Source organism: Cervus canadensis, chromosome 2, assembly GCF_019320065.1.
Source record: "Cervus canadensis isolate Bull #8, Minnesota chromosome 2, ASM1932006v1, whole genome shotgun sequence".
Lineage (NCBI taxonomy): Eukaryota > Metazoa > Chordata > Mammalia > Artiodactyla > Cervidae > Cervus > Cervus canadensis.
Window position 1 is genome coordinate 74,753,481 of NC_057387.1, and position 17,538 is coordinate 74,771,018.

A 17,538-nucleotide genomic window follows, 5' to 3' on the forward strand; every position below is an offset into this window, starting at 1 on the left:
GACAGATATCTATGGGTCCTTTTGGGCTCAAGGTTCTAGAATTTTGTCAAATGCAACCACATAGACTATAACAAAAAAGAATATATTCAGATCTTTTTTGGTTAGGTTTATTAACTTTTACCATCCATTCTGACCAAAAACAGTAGATAGTTGCCAAATTAACACTCCACTTCACCCTGTCTGATTAATTTTATCATACAGCCTATGTGGTAGGGTTAGACAGACATCTTTATTTAACAACAATACCTCTTCTTACTGTGCCCAAAACAACTATTTAAAATTATCAGATATAAAATGCCAAAACCTCTTGTCTTAAAGGTAAATTCTTAAAACTGGATACATCATTTTACCTCCTAGTATCTGTACTCAAATTTCATTTTTATAATTTGCTGAGGGTTATAACATTATGCACTATGCTGTTAGCAAAGAGTGAAGGGAACTAGACCACAGAGAGTTTTAAATGACCGTTTTTAAGATGACCATATCTTGAATAGCAAAAAAAAAAAAAAAAGATGAAATTGAGTCATGGAGATGAATTTTCTTTTCAATTAGTTCACTAAACTTCAATCTCTGAAGCATTTGAAATGGCAAGTAATTAACTGAAGGAAACATGTGATTCACGGGTGGAACTGCCTGATTTATAGCTTTTAAACTCTACTTTCACAGAAAGAAAAAAATTATCAAGCACTTTCTAAAGAGAAAAAGATTATCAGTCACTTCCCACAACAGAAACAAAAGAAACAGGAGTTTTACTGTCTTCTTCATTTCTAAATAACGTAACAGCCCTTTCTTTGTGGAAATACTTGGCTACTTTAAAGTAAATCAAACAAAGGAAGTTACAGTAAAATATCCAAGAGACTAAACAGCTTGGCACCAGTTGAGGGAAACATCACGTACAAGTGGGCAAGACAGAGAGAGGCTGGCAGTTCCCTGGAAAAATGCTAACGTGGAGGGATGTGCAGAGATGCACATCAACAACTGGCATAGAGCCTTCTGGAGCGTGAAATCCACTGACCACGGCACAAGTTTGTCCTGGCATCTTCTGGTTTGGTAAGTCCTAGCTTTCAGGGCTGAGCTATCTTGACTTGCTGAGCACACTTTTACTTAGGAGGAAGATGTTTTAGGAGAATAGCACAAAAGCAAGCTCCACCCTTGGCCTTTTATTTCACAGATAACAATGGTATGGATTTGGGGAACCTTCTAGACTGGCACACACTCTACAGGAAAAAAAAAAATAGATGAGAAATAAGTATAAAAAGATGTAAAACAGAGCTTTATTCCATTGACATAGTGTACTTATATTTTTCAAAACTAGTGTTCTAGATTTAAATTGTACTCTAAATATAATTATTATTATTTTTTAATATGGAGAGAAAGATTCCCCTTAAAATGACTTCTTTATTCTATTTTGAGAATATCTCACCTGCTAGCCAGAGGTACACCACTCAAAGATAATGTTCCTTCACTTCATTTCTGCTTGTGTTTTTTTTTTAATTTATTTATTTTTAATTGGAGGATAACTGCTTTACAATGTTGTATTGGTTTCTGCCAGACACCAACAAGAATCAGCCATACACATACATATTTCCTCTACCTCTTGAGACTCCTTCCCAACTCCCACTTTATCACACCCTTCTAGGTTGTCACAGAGCACCGGGCTGAGCTCCCTGCGTCCCACAGCAAATTCCCACCAGCTATCTATTCCACACATGGCAGTGTGTGTATGTCAATGCTGCTTTCTCAATTCATCCCACTGTCTCCCTCCCCCGCTGTGCTCATAATCTGTTCTCTATTGCTGCCCTGCAAACAGCTGCATCACATTTCTGCTTGTTTTTTAGAGATGTGTTCACTTGGGGACTTTCAAGTGAGTTAAGCAGAAAGATTAAACTTAATGGATTAGAATTCAGCGAAGGAAATGGTTCTGTAAATATCAATGCAGAAATATCTAAATTAAGTGAAATAGATTACAGATTGAATTTATTACAAAGCACTAAACAACTTCCCAAATCTTTAAGTTTTAATTAGAGTAGAATGTGGAATACGGAATTAAACTCAATAATACAACTCTATTTTGTCAAAGAAAGAATGACTGAAATAATATTGGATAAAGAAAAAACAAGTTAAATTTCTATTTCATCTTTGTATGAAAACAAATCCAAGGAAGACAGTCTCCACGTTACTTGTAGGAAATTTCCCTGTATTAATTATTGCTACAGAAGCAATGCTCTTCGGTTTTATGGTCATACTGCCTGCACTGAAAGGACATTGTATAGGATGAAATTGCCCCAATTACTGGAGTGGGTAGCCATTCCCTTTTCCAGGGGATCTTCCCAACCCAGGGATCGAACCCAGGTCTCCCACATTGCAGGTGCATTCTTTACCAGCTAAGCCACCAGGGAAGCCCAAGAATACTGGAATGGGTAGCCTATCCCAGGGTCTCCAGGGGATCTTCCCAACCCAGTAATCAAACCCAGGCCTCCCACATTGCAGGTGGATTCTTTACCAGCTGAGCTGTCAGGGAAGCCCTATTTTAATCATAATAAAAATTTAAATATACCAATAATAGCCTCTCTCCATTTTCTTTTTATTTGAGGGAGAGTAGGTAAAAAGGGAATTAGAGGGTAGGCTAAAGTCCTTTAAACAAAACTTTACTATCTTTCTTAGGCCATGTTAGAGATCTTGAATTTAGCAAACTGATGCAGTAGATTAGTTTAATATCATTACTTACAGTTTTCTGGGTGCTTTATAACCATTTTCTACAGCTATATTATTCTTCCCCCTTTTTTATGTTAACAGACACTGCTTCCCAGCCAAGAGCTGGAGGTTTTTAATGGCTGGTCTACAAGCCCAGTGGATTTCCCTGTGGTTCAGATGGTAAAGAATCCACCTGCAATAAAGAAGACGTGGGTTTGATCCCTGGGTTGGAAAGATCCCCTGGAGAAGGGAATGGCTACTCATTCCACTATCCTTGACTGGAGAATTCCATGGACAGTGGATCCTGGTGGGTTACAATCCATGGGTCGCAAAAAGTTGGACATGACTGAGCGACTAACACTTTCACAAGCCCAGAATATGGTATCTGCAGATTAGAATTTTGAATCAGAATTACCATCAGTGATGGCTAGAGTTGGAAGAGTAACACCTCCCAGAAACCACAATAACATTTCCTTGTAAGAGTAATTCAGTATCTCTATATCTCTATATTTATCTGTCCTATTTGGATCATGAGTAGTGAGTCAGATGGCCCTGGGTATGAATCCTGGCTCTAATCTTTACCAGATAATTTATTTCAACTCTCTAAGCCTCACTCTACTCATCTGTATAATGGGGATAAGAACAGTACCTATTTCAAAAGTTTCTATGAGTATTACTGATAGAATGTATTGATAGATTAGCAGTGTCTGCACACAAAATATTCACTTAAAAAAGTAGACTGGTTGTTTACTATTATTGTTCCATCAATAAACACTACAGCTGAAGTAGACCATGGAGATAGTCTTCTCCAACAATGTTTTTGTTGTTGTTAAGAAAAGGCAAAGATTCAAAATGATTCAGTTGTTTAAGATAATATATCTCAATAAAGACAGAGCTAGAACTCAAACTCATGGCTTATTCCCAGGCTCTTTCCACTTTGTTGCCCCCAATAACTTACATACATCTGAGCAAGCAAGAAAGAAAAGTTGTATCAAAACAATGTATAAGTCCCCCGCTTGGCCATAAGAACTGATTTTTATTGTGTTCTGCCCTCTAATCCAACGTCATCTCTAACATCTGTGGGGTCACATATCATAAGTTTAAATATATAAAACTATAAACTAAGCTACCTCCAATACTCCTACCTTAAGAGACATCCCTTCCTATGGAAGATCAGACTGAATTTAGAAATCTTGAATGTCTTGGATATGGTAGTGCAGGGGGATCCAGCTTGTGGACCATGCCCTACCCCGTTCTCTCTCCATGTCCCAGTACTGTCAGGGGCCTTGTATGTGGGTACCCCCATAAGTACACTCTCTGCTTGGACAGCCAGCATGTCTAAACTTCTCCCACACAACTCTCTCAAGCCAAACTGCTGCCTCTTGGCCACTCCTTGGACCTAAAGTTATGCTTTCTTGCAGCACATCCAGGAAAGAGGCCTGAATAGACCGTGGAAGTGAGTTCAAAGCCATTTGAGCAGAAATGTGGGAGTCTAGTGGATGCAGTATAGACCGGAAGGGGTAACACAGGTGCTACCTTGACCCAGCAGCCTCTTCACCCCCTGGAGCAGAGCATAGCTGGACGAAGACCAGACTAGGCTCTCTATAAGCACAGGGTCTAGGAAGAGGACTCCTCCGGCCCCAAGAGGGGCACTCTTCTAATCATGTCATTTGATTTGGGGCAAAGTGGAATTAATCCCTTTCAATAAATGGTCATTGGCCTATCATCTTCCTAACAGAGGTGTTAGATGAATTTGTTGACCAATAAGGTCTATTCTTTTTCAGTTCTGCTAGATCCAGCATTTCCCATCCTATTGACTATACAAGCAGATAGAGAATGACTCACCAACAGTAAGGAAATCAACCTACCATGGTCATAGTTCAGTGACCTGCATCTTGGGTCCCAGGAGGCTCCAGGCTGGAAGAATTCTATGATTTTAATCCCTCCCGCCCCAAGGGCACAGGCAATTAGTTGGCTTCACATTTGGTGCTATAGTACAGCCCCACCTGAAGAAGCAGAAAAATAAACCTGCCTCGCCGAGAGGACTCATTCCCTCTGTGATGCTGTCTGTAGAAGACTTTCTGGTGCCCTTAAAGAATAAAGTCCCTCTATCTCCCTCTGCCGTCTTACAGACTTCCTTAGCAAATATTTACTGAAAGCCTGGGTCCTGATGCTCCATTGTAAAGAAGTCTGATACTATTCAGGTCTTTTCTTTATAACAGGAGAACCTCCATTTTCAAAGATAAGGCTCAAATCTTGTACTATACATAAAATAGCCCCAGAGCAAAGCTGGTTGAGAAATGGGGGACTTTAGGGGAAAGTTAGATCAGCTACCAACTGCTTGAACATAGCTCCTTAGTGCATATCACAGTCTGTTCATCTTTTGAAAAACATTCAACATGTCAGGTACAAATGACCCCTTCGACATTTTTCACCTGAAAATTTTAGGCAAGAAACTCTGCTTCCCAGTCAAACCTCCCTCTTCTCTGCCAGTTACAACGCCACCTCACTGGGACCGTTCTGTGTCGGTCCTTCCTCCGCCACTGTTGTTGTAACTCTGTACTTTTCTGCCTGCGTGTGTCAGGAAGGAGACAGGAAATTCTAGTCACCCTCAGAGCAGCTGCGCCATTCCCCCTCTCCTCCTCCAATGACGTCGGTTGGCTTTGGTGACACGAGGTCAGGAACTGAGCCACAGTGAAGGTCAGGAAGATAGGTCAGTGTTTATGCCGTTGTTGGGCTGGGGATCCTGCTGAGGTTATTTGCTTTCTTCCTTTCTATACTGTTTCTCTTTCCGTTCCTCTTTTTCTAATGTGGAGCCCAAGCATCCTGTTTTCAAAACATCTGACTGTTTTGCCACTGAGGAACTCAGGCTCTGATGCATTTCACTGAAGTGAAAGACAATTCTAATTCAGGAGGTGATAAAAGTTAAAACAAAAATTAATGAATAAATGTAATCAGGCAAGCTGTGGTTACAGAAAACAGCTCTCACACATCTAGCTGAACTTGGGCTGCTGGCAGAAGGTTCACTACACATTCTTCTCATCTTGAAAGACAATGTCTTTGCCTCGTAAAACTCCTGCTTAATCTGTTCCATCTTGCTGTAATTCTTGGGGGGAAAATAATCTACAATACTGAGCCACCTGGCTGTATCTTTCTCTGTAATTCTGGAAATCCATTTGGCCTAAAGGATGAGGGAGATTTGGGCTAAGGAGAAGTCATAGAAACAGTTTCTTATCTAACTCTCTGAGCCCTGAAGTTCACTTGGGATAGTTGGAATATTTGAGTCACAGCTTTCTTCAAAAAGGTTAAGAAAAAACAATAAACAAACAAATACATCCCAAGCCAGATGAACTGATATAGACACTTGCTTTTCCTCTACTAGATGCAGTCAATATTCTACCATTTGCATGTAGACTGGCATATATCTAATCTCCAAACACTAAAGCAAAACACTGGCTCTCCCATCACCACTCTTATGTAAGTTCAGAAGCTGCAAACAAAACTCAGCAGTCACTTAGCTGATCACAACTAGAGACACATATTGTTTTTGCAAAGATGTAGTGGATGCTTCCTAGGTGGCGCTTATGGTAAAGAGCCCGCCTGCCAATGCAGGAGACAAAAAGATGCAGGTTCGATCCTTGGGTTGGGAAGATCCCCTGGAGAAGGGTATGGCAACCCACTCCAATATTCTTGCCTGGAGAGTCCCATGGACAGAGGAGCCTGTTGGGGATACAGTTCATAGGGTAACACAGAGTCGGATATGACTCAAGCCACTTAGCCCACTTAGCAACAGTGGATGCTATTAATAAGTTATCACTTCTTGAACTTTTCCTACATATCAGGGGCCTTGCTAAGTGCTTCAGATGGATAATCTCAGTCTTCACAACAACCTCAGCAAGATAGGTATACCACTTTTATCCCGTTTTACAGAAGAAAACTAAGTCTTAGAGCAGTTAAGTAAGTTGGCCAAGGCCAAATAGCTAATAAATGACAGAAACAGGATTTCAACCATAATCTTTTGACTCCAAATCCCATGCTTTTCACATACTTCCAGTATAGAATATCTTCACACTTACTTCCAAGTCTGTAACTCAGAGATTTGCCACAGTTCCTTTATTCACTGAGAGTAAGCCAAAGATGACCAAAAAAGACTATATAATGATGATGATAATTTTAAACAGCAGTTCAGATGAAATACTCAAATAATTTTGACAATATTTAAAACTGAAAATGGAATTTTAATTTTACCACAGATAATTCAGTTCCCCCTAAACTGGTATAAATCAAGTTCTTTTTGGTGGCCATAAAAATATTCTCATTATATTACATTATATGTACTATGACTTAAGCTTCACCTGAGATGATTATCTGGATAATCAAGACTTTGGGGTTGGGGGTAAGTGGCTAAGTAAAAAGAGAGAGATCTTTGTAAAAACTGAAATTGACTTCTCCTGTCAGCTGGGCATTCATCACAGGGTAATTGCTTTGCCCTATAACCTCTCCAATGTAGCTCTAGAAACAGGTAAAGCTGCATGCCTTCTACTTAAGCTAACTGTGTCAACATTAAGGTTTAGCCCTTTCTTTAGGGTTAGCTCTATTCAACTTTCATTGCTTCCTGCACATGACACCATAAAGAGAAGCGGAAGCCCGAAGCATTTAGAATTCTCATTAGGACCTACATGGTCCCTGGTGCCAGTGTCTCATGAACTATACATTGAATATGAAATTATTTATAATAAATTTGCAAGACACACAATATCTAATTTCAGCACTCCAGACACTAAACCGGGTAGAATACACAAGGCATCAACATTCAAAAATAAAACTCATGGCAATTTGCAGTTTTTCAATGAGTAATCTTTTTCTGCCTCTAAAGCTAGGTGCCTACTTTATCTTAGTGACTCTAGAAGAAAGTTCAACGTATCCATTATGGTGAAACTTGCTAAAAAAAAAACTACCCCTAAACACTGAATCTACATCTTGCATACGTATCAATGATCACAAAATGCAAAGAACAGAGACTCCATGAATTCTTCAAAGGGGGCTAGAGCCTGTGTGAGACTCCTTCTGTGTGCATGCACTCCAGTGTGGTTTGGAGAAGTTACACAGTTAAGCCCTTCTCATGGGGAAGCAGTTGGTTGAGATTTACAACAGCCTGGAAAAAACCAGAATTTAGCTTCAATTGAGAAATTCAGAGAAAAGTCAACAAATAGTTAAACCTCAAACCTCTTTTTTTCCAACTCGAATCTGAACTAGACTTTGAGAGAGACATTTTTTTTCTTTGCCCTTTCATTAACCAACAAACAAGAGTAAGAAAAGTCCACTCTCTGTGCACCCCCACTAAACTTTGGGATGTGATGCTTCCTCTGCTCAGATCCTTTGAGCAGGAGCCAGCAAGTCTTGATAGGAAGGCAATCCTTTTAACCCCAGGAAAAAGGAGCAGGGATGCACATTCAGAGCTGGAAAGGGCATTTGGCAGGTGTGAAGCAAAGTCTCTTCCCATCCCCAGAACTCTTAAGACAAAAGATAATACCTCAGGCTAGGATGTTTGGGGATTTTGAAATGTGTATTTATGAGGGTGCAGTGTTAAGATTTCAATGAAAATAATAGACAAATACACATACATTCATATGTATATGTATATAATTAACATTCTCTGAGAGAAAAATACAAACAAAAAGCAACAACTCTCACTTCATTAATCAGCACTCTAAATCCAGGTGTTACTTTAACAAATGATATAATGGTAGATAATTAAAGCTCCCCAACACTAAATTTTGTCTGGGCATTGTACATAAAACCATTTCTTTGCAATATGAGTGGAACTTCATTTCAAATGATTCCATTATGCAAAGCAGCAAACTTTTAAAAAGTAATTTTATTTTTTGGAGACAAAGTATATTGCTTCTTTTTTTAATCTTAGGTCATACCAGCATCAGAAAGGAAAGGTTTTAGAATCCCAGAACGTCCTTCTGAGAATTTCAGAATTTAGGAAACTTCAGGGTAAATCATTCTCGCCAATGCTATACAGAAGTCGCATTATTTTCTTGTTCAAAAAACATATATAACACTTGATTGCAACACAACAATTTCACCTATGGATTCATTCAGATACAAAACAAAAAATTTTTTTCGCTTGTATAGTGATTTGTATACTTCATAAACACTTCTCACCTTAAACACATTCCAAAAGACATCAATAAGAAAAAGGTTTGGTTTCTGGGAATTGTACTGAGGATAATAGCTTGGGCTGAAGCATCAAGACACAAGCCAAGTGTGGCATTTTCAAACAGAATCATCGGAGGCAGATCAGCAAAGCTGACAGTCGAGTCCCCATGCACCTCTGCAGCTGGCAGAGGCCAGGGGAGTCCACAGCTCGCCGCGCGGTAACACTTTCATGAATAAAACGGTCATCTCTTACCTTGTTAGATGCCATCTCACTAACAGAGCGGTAGGTCTGTATGGTCTCTAGCTGGTCTAAGCACCAGTCCAGTTCCTCTAGCGTTTCCATTGCTAATTTTTGATAAGATTCTTCTGCAAACAAACACACAGACATGTAGTTAGGCTGGAGCGGCTGCAGACTGTCCATAGCCGAGTCACCGCTGCCGCCGCTGATCCCGGCGCTACTGAAGGTGGCCCCGTGCTCCTTCATTATTTGCGCGCCGACTCCTTCCTTCCAGCTCTCTCCACCAGGAGAACAAATCACCGTGGTGCTCTGCCCGGGATGGCTGGTGCCAAGTTTTCACGCCCCCCGCCCCCGGGCTAGATGAGGTGTCTGCGATCTACCAAGAAACTTCCTCTGAGGAAGAAGGCGGGGAACCGGCTCTTAAAAGCTCATCTGCATACATGAGTCCTAAAACTAAAGGCAGAAGCAGTCAGTTTTCTCAGGCTCTCTGTGCCTTAGTCATCTCGGGATTTCTTTAGGGTGCGTGATGTCATTTCTGAGTGTTTGCAATCTAGAGGAGAAATGAGGAAAGCATTTTCTCATTTGGCTTTTCTTCTAAATGAAACGTACAACCGAAAACTGGAGGGGGAAACTGACAGTTACATTGGAAGGCCTGTGCATTCATTCATTCCGGGGAAATGTGCAAATGTTGGAATAACTTTCAATTCAGCAGACACTGACCCACGCAAGCGAGGGGAGAAGGCTAGTCCTCCTCTCTTCTGAGTCTCCCTTTAAGTCGAGGCAAAATGAGGTCTCCCCGATAAGGCTTCAGTCTCTCGGAGACACTGTCTGGAGTTTTACGTGAACACATTTATTGGCCCTGGAGTCTAGGCAGTTCTTGTTATACTAAACAAAGCTAAAACTTCTCTTCTGCAACTCCCAGGATCACAGGGAAATTCTGAACCGGACTTTTAGGTGGAGCCAGATGTGACTGTGGCAGATTTTTTGATGAAAGCTGGGGGCTCAGATTTGTTACCATAGGAATCTAGGCTTTCTGTAAATATTTCTCAGTGGTCTGTTAAGAAAAAAAAAATAGAGCATTGCTTTTAAGTTCATATTTTTGCTGGGTAATGAAACTCTTTTTAAGTGTTTGCAGTATGTCATTCCATACCCAAAAGTTTGTGAGTCTAAGCTAACACGTAAGGCTACTGACTTAAGAACCCTATCTCAGTAAACACTGAAATTAATTTTATAAATCCTAGATGAACTAATGATGCTACAGACAGCTATAGAAACTATTCGGGCTCTCCTGCATACGTGACTTATATTAAGGGGAACAACATCCTTTAAGTCTACAGAGCTTTCTGGAATGGAAGCACACAGTAGACACTAATAAAATTAAAAATCTCACATGAAATTCTATTATAAAGAAAAGACTCACATATTCCTATCATATTTAGAAATCATTTTTATATGTTCATACAGAACTCCTAGGGAGACCACATAGTTTTATTATCATTATTATTTGAGTAATTTTATGTGTGACACTCACACTTGAAGCAGAAAGGGGAATAAACAGAAGAGAGATTCCAAGTGGCTGGAACCACTTGGCGCAGATGCACATTTCAAAGAATAGGTGTTTTGTTTATCCCCCACATATGGTTACCCTTCAGGGAAACCAGGGGTTAAAATTCAATATCCTGTATGTCACACTTAAAAAGCCACAAAACCACTGGAGGTGACTTCCTCCATTTTTTTTTTTTCACACTCCTCAGAAATGTGCAGACCAGAATTGAGGTGTTTTCAGTAAAACTCATTTCAAGCCAGACTCACACATGCCTTCCCTCCTTTCTTCCTCAATTTTGCCAAGCTGCTTCAACACAAAGCACCTCCTCATTGACTCTCTATAGTGTGTCTGAAACACCCCCTCTTCTCTATTTCCTTCCAGAAAAGCACTTCATCTAAGGAAGCTTTTCCTGAAGTGACAGAACTCTCCCGTTCTCCCTCCAGACCTCTTGTAAAAAAGTCCAACCACTTCCTAATTCCTCAGGCTTCACCACCCTGGTATCTTCCACATCACAATCCGTGGTTCTCAGTAATTAAGATTAGACATTCACGAGGATGGTGGGGAGTGAGCTGAGCAGCTTGTGTGGAGCATTTTGAATAGACTGATGTACAAAACAACTGTGGGATGGTAAGTTACATTTCTCTTTCAGGAAGAGGAAAAAAGGGATCAGATGTCCACTCACAAAGAAAAATAGTAAGGATAGAAGTGAAGCCCTGAAGAAAGAGGAAAACTCTTCAATGATCTACCAAGTAAGTGCCATCTCCACAACTCATTCCTTGTCTATTATACAGAAAGAGCACATACATGCTCCTAGAGTCGGGACAAGAGTGAGATGTCAGGGACTTCTCTGGTAGTCCAGTGGCTAAGACCCCATGCTCCCAATACAGGGGACCCTGGTTCAATCCCTGGTCAGGGAACTAGATCTCACATGCTGCAACTAAGAGTTCCCATGCTGCAACTGAAGATCCTGGGTGCTGCAACTAAGACCAAGCACAGCCAAATAAATAAAAATAAATATTAGAAAAAAAAATAGTGAGGTGCCAGTGACTGGCCAACGGATATGGCAGGATCTTACTCCCCTGCTTTCTCTTATTCTGGTCATTCATGATATTTTTAAGGTAAAAAGTTAAATTTTGAAGTAAATGAAAATTTGCTCCTTCCCAGATTCTTCATCCATTGTCAAGGCTTTCTTTATGCCTCCTTTGAGAGCCTTCTTATCCCAGTAACTAAGGCAGGAGGCACAGATGTCAGAGTGGGTTAAGGATGGAGGCATCACAGCGCAGCTACTTATCGGTACAGCCAAAGGAAAGGATCAGTGCAGCTCAGGCTGGCCTCCACACTAGAACTCCGTGGATCCAACACCAAATCTCATGCTTGGTACCTAGTAGACTCTCAGTAGATACTCAGAGGAATGGAAACCAAAGTGCCTGCCCAAGCAGCATGCAAATATTGGGTATCTGGAGGCTGAGGATACATCTGGAGCACTGAGGAAACAGCACCAGCTTTGGAGTGAACCTCAGGCATTTTGACTTTCTCTCCTACCACTTACTGCATGATCCTGGAACTCTATTTCCCACATCTTCAAATAAGGAGAATATCTATCTCATAAAGTTATAAAGGGGCTAAATGAGATAAAGTATATAAAATATCTCCATGATGTGTGTGTGTATATGTTAGTCACTCAGTCATGTCCAATTCTCTGTGGGCCCTGTGGCCCATCAGGTTCCTCTGTCCATGGGATTCTCCAGGCAAGAATACTGCAGTGGGTGGACATTCCCTTCTCCAGGGGATCTTCCTGAACCAGGGATCGAACCCTGGTCTCTTGCATTGCAGGCATTTATCATCTGAGCCACCAGGGGGGCCCCATCTCAGAGGATAACCAGTTCTTAGTAGGTAATCAGTACACAGAAGTATAATTATTAGCGACAATCAAAGGAACCCCCCAAACCTGGTTTGTGAGGATAGGGAGGAAAGAAAAGAGAGAGAGAAGAACTGCAGATTCAATAAGAGGTTTCATAGTCCGAATCAGTTCCATAATTATCTGGGCCCAGTGAAAAATGGAATGCACAGTCCCTTGTTCAAAAAGCAGGAAGAAGTGCTGTGAAAGGTCTTAAAATGTGAAGCTTTTTTCTTTTTTCTGAAGTTGCTCTCTCTCAACCTATCGTGGAGGTCTTGTTGTTTTTTCTAAGTAAACTGCTTATTATAAAATAGTTCTAGGTTTACAGAAATATTGCAGAGATAATAGATACTTTGTATCTACCCCACATCCAGGGTTCCCTATAGTTAATATCTTAAAATGGCACATTTGTCACAATTAATGAGTGGCACAGTATGTTTCATTTACTCTTTAAAATCATGTTACTTCAGGCAGAGGGATATCAGGAGGAGAGTGCAGACCCTTGTAGGACCCCAGAGACCCTGCAGCCTCTGACTTAGGGCACATGTACAGCTTACCAGTTGCTGGAGGGCACCTACCTGCCAACTTCCAAACTGTGTTTCATGCCCCAGGCCTGGGCAGGCTCTGGGGAAGTAAGACATTTCCCTTTGCCATGGTGCCAATGCCCCAAGCCCCAGAAAACAGGCTACAGCCTCTGCACAAGGATGCACTAGATACCTTGGTTGGGGTGGACAAGAGGATCAAGACATGGGCCCTGTCTCCTGAGGTACCACCATGCTGGCCCAGGGCAGGGACGGCTGCTCCCATGCCTCAGCTAAGACGTTGCAAGGCATCCATGTCCAACTAAAAGACTCTCTGCACTTGGAGAGGCCCTCCCTGGGACTGGACGGCAGCAGCGGTCCTGGGATGGGGGAGGGGGAGGGGTGCTGGAGGAGCCCCAGGGTGACAAGGATCAGGGAAACGGGTGCTGAGAATACTGCCAGGGGAGACAGGCAGGTGGCAGATGGGGCACAGCATGAGCCGATGCTCCAAGTCACCAGAATCTATGCTCCATTTTCCCATCAGACTTTACTCACAAAACAGATGAAAGATAAAATCGTCACAAGTTTCAAGACTGACTATAAGGTCCTTGTGAGTGAGGAGCCCTGTGCAGCTGTGTGGGTCACGTGCCCACAAAGCTGGTTATGTTCCTTTTCTTACAAAAGTGACTCTGGGAAGGAAGGATGCTTAGCACCTCATAAGCAAGTCTCAAGAGGATAAGAGCAGGTAATGGGACCATGTATGGTCATGGGGTGACCCTACTTGTCAAGAATTTTCAGAGGGAAGAAGGAGCTGGGAGAACCTCCCTTCTATGTTTCCCTTCTTTTCCTCTTTCACTTCAAAAAGAATGACAAAAGATTTACTTCCTTCTGTGGGTCTGATAAGTATTGCATTTGATGCTGAGAAATAGGAAGAAAGGATGAATGAATAATTATAATTAATATTAATCTGGTAATTATACATGGCATTCATAAAGCTCTTTCCTCAAAGGAGCGCCAGGCACACTACCCATTAATCCTTGCAAACATCTCTGTGCAATAAACACTGAAGAGGTATGACTATCTCTAATGCACCTTAAGGCACAACCTAAATCACAGGCTAAATTAACAGAGCAAGATTTCCGGGGCAAGACCATATCTTGGTCAATAAAATAGAGGATTCACTACAGGACTGGAAATCCATGCATTCCTGAAATTGCTGTGTCTACAGTGGCATCTTACCCTTGGGTCTTTCTATTTCAAATTGTGTAATTGCTTTCCTGAATGTTGTCATTTCTCGAGTCTCTTCTTCCCTTTTCTGATCCACCTAACATAGCTATTAGCAAAATATTTACTGTGCAATATTTACTCAGAAGACTGGCTTGGTTCTGGTCCCGCCTCTTGTTTCTGTGGGTAACCTCAGGCAAGTTACCTAAGTTTGCTGAGACTACATTTTTCTATCTGGAAAGTGAACATAAGAAGAATACTTACACTGTTCTCACAGGGAAGCTAAAATAGGAGAACTCACACAAAACCAGACTCTACCTTTAAGTTTAATGCACATTTTATAAATATCACATTTATTATTATAGAGTGGATATAGGTGCATTGGAGACAACTAGAAAATTATAGAGAAGCAAAATATTTGAAATGATAATACTATTGTTATTCCCCTGTGTATACCCTTTCATGTATGCATGTATATAGTCAAAAATAGACAACACTTGGAATTCCCCAGTTGTCCAGTGGTTAGGCCTCCATGCTTTCAATGCTAAGGGCCCAGGGTTTGATCCCTGGTTGAGAAACTAAGATCCCACAAGCCATGCAGCATGGCCAAAAAGAAAAAAAAGAAAGGAAAATAGGCAACATTGTACAAACTGTTGTGTAACATTTTTCTTTTTTAGTCAATGATCTCCCCTCTTCTGCTTTAATAATTTTCCAGCTCAGCTAATATTTAGCTCATATTTCAGTATTCCCAGTTTTTTTTTTCATGCAAATTCAGTAGAACATGTGTGTGTATGTCTATGTGTGCTAGAAGAGAGGTATTGGATGGGAGAGACGTAGAGAAGGGCACAAGGAAAGGGCAATGAGAAACCTCAGCCTGGCCACAAATAGCAAGCTGCTCAGAGCTGGAAAGCAGGGAACCAGATTTTGAGCTGTGATGAAGTCAATGGTCCAGCTGGTAACAGACTTCAGATGCCCTAAAAGTTGGCCCCACACTCTGTGCAGGAAAGCAGGATCTTATTACTGATCTCTGGGAAAAAATCAAGATGGAGGGCCTTTACATAATTATATCATTTGGCTTAGAAGCCCTCGGAATGAGGGTTTCTCAATACAGATGAGAAAACTGGGTCTCAGAGAGGTCCCAAATTCATATAATTAGCAGATGAAAGCATCACAATACACCCCCAGTATAAATTTTCTATAAACTATATCTAAATGCAGTTTGTTTTTTATTGAGATATGATTGGCATACAAAAAAGCTGGACATGTTTCATGTATACCTTGATGAGTTTGAAGATAAGTAAATACCTGTGAAACTATCACCATAAATAATCTCATAAACTTAACCATCACCTCTAAAAGTTTCCTCCCTCCTTCTTTGTGTATGTGTGTGTATGTACACATGTGTGATAAGAACATTTAAAGAAGATCTATCTTAACTAATCTTTATATGTATCATACAGTATGCTTAGCCATAGGTATCATGCTATATAGCAGGTCTCTAGGATTTTATTCACTTTGAGGATCTGAAACTATATACCTTTTAATCAACACCTCTCCAATCCCCGTTCACCCAGCCCCGGGTAACTACTACCCTCAGCTTCTATGAATTTGAGTATTTCAGATTCCTGATATAAGGGATCATTCTAAATGCAATTTTAACACAGCTTTGTAGATATCAGAAACCAGTCTGTCAAGATTCCGAGACTTTCTACCCCAACACAGGGCATAGAAAAGAAATATAAATAACCTTTTGTTTCTCTTCCCTGATAGCTCAGTTGGTAAAGAATACACCTGCAATGCAGGAGACCCCAGTTCGATTCCTGGGTTCATTAAGATCCCCTGGGGAAGGGATAGGCTACCCACGCCAGTATTCTTGGGCTTCCCTTGTGGTTCAGCTGGTAAAGAATCCGCCTATAATGTGGTAGACCTGGGTTTGATCCCTGGGTTGGGAAGATCCCCTGGAGAAGGGATAGGCTACCCACTCCAGTATTCTGGCCTAGAGAATTCCATGGACTATACAGTCCTATACAGTCTATACAGTCCATGGGGTCGCAAAGAGTTGGACACGACTGAGCGATTTTCACAGTTTTGTTTCTCTGCCTCACATAGTCAGACTCTTTTCATTAGAGAAGGTGGTATTATTTTCAAAATTGTGTGGTGGTTAGATCAATCAGAACAATTGCTACAGGCAAAGACAGAGAGGAATCTCATGAATGTAAATGTTGAGTAAAAGAAACCAGAGGTTAAAAAGCACATAAAATGTGATGCAATTTATATAAAATTCCAAAGAGGCAAAAATAAATCTATGATGTTAGAAGTCAAGATAGTGGTTCCCTTGGAGGGTTAGCAACCAGGCAAGAACTGGAGGGGAACTTCCATGGGGCTGGCAATGATGTACTTCTTAGTCTAGATACTAATTACAAGAGTCTGTTCACTTTATGAAAATTCCCTGATTTCTACACCTGTGATTTGTGTACTTTTCCTTGTCTTCTTGATGTTTTGTGTATATATTCAACAGATAGGCTCACCTAGGGAAACTCCAGTTTAAAAAAAGAAAAAAATAAAAAGGAACAGGGTTTCTAAAAAGCATGTTTCCTTTCCTTTCATTGAACCATAGCAATGGGTAGAAACAGAATTTGAGTAAATCACACGCAGCTGAAAAGGATATTGGTTTTGACATTGCATAGACCAGGATGCTCTTACCAACTTAAAATTCAGGGGAGCATGTTGATGTTTGGCCCGGCTGTCTACAGAGCCTGACTCTACAATTCATTTACTAGTGCTGTGACCTAGCCTTGAGAATTAAGTGAAGCAAGGCATGCCAAGGCTTTGATATGGAGCTTAGTACCTGCCAGGAACATTTTCCTCTACCCCAACTGCCCACAAGCCTCTACCTTGTCCTGGCCACTTTCCTGAGGGTGTGTGAGTATTCCGTCACTCAGTTGTGTCTGACTCTTTGTGACTCCCTGGACTGTAGCCTGCCAGGTTCCTCTGTCCATGGAATTCTCCAGGCAAGAATACTCTAGTGGGTTGCCATTTCTTCCTCCAGGTGATCTTCCTGACCCAAGGATTGAACCTGGGTCTCCTGCATTGGCAGGGGGTTTCTTTACCACTGAGCCACCTGGGAAGCCTGTTGCTGAGAGTAGATGGCCATATATTTGATAGCTGAGTTGGTAGAGTTTTGCTCTGGCCCTGGGGTTTAGTGGTAGGGGAAGACATATAAAATGGCCATGAAATCCTAAAGTCTGCC

The 17,538-nt window shown here is 41.1% G+C and overlaps 1 protein-coding gene across 4 annotated transcripts in view; it reads right to left on the reverse strand.

The window, feature by feature from the left end:
- PDE4B (phosphodiesterase 4B) overlaps positions 1-17,538 on the reverse strand; it is a 646,239-nt gene that overhangs the window by 34,757 nt on the left and 593,944 nt on the right. For 3 of the 4 annotated variants that reach the window (XM_043461050.1, XM_043461052.1, XM_043461053.1), the window contains one exon: positions 9,116-9,228. In XM_043461050.1, the coding sequence (XP_043316985.1) occupies positions 9,116-9,228 (113 nt within the window). Of the gene's footprint in view, positions 1-9,115; positions 9,229-9,820; positions 9,840-17,538 lie in introns of those variants that run through there. The other variant, XM_043461054.1, reaches the window with a different exon arrangement.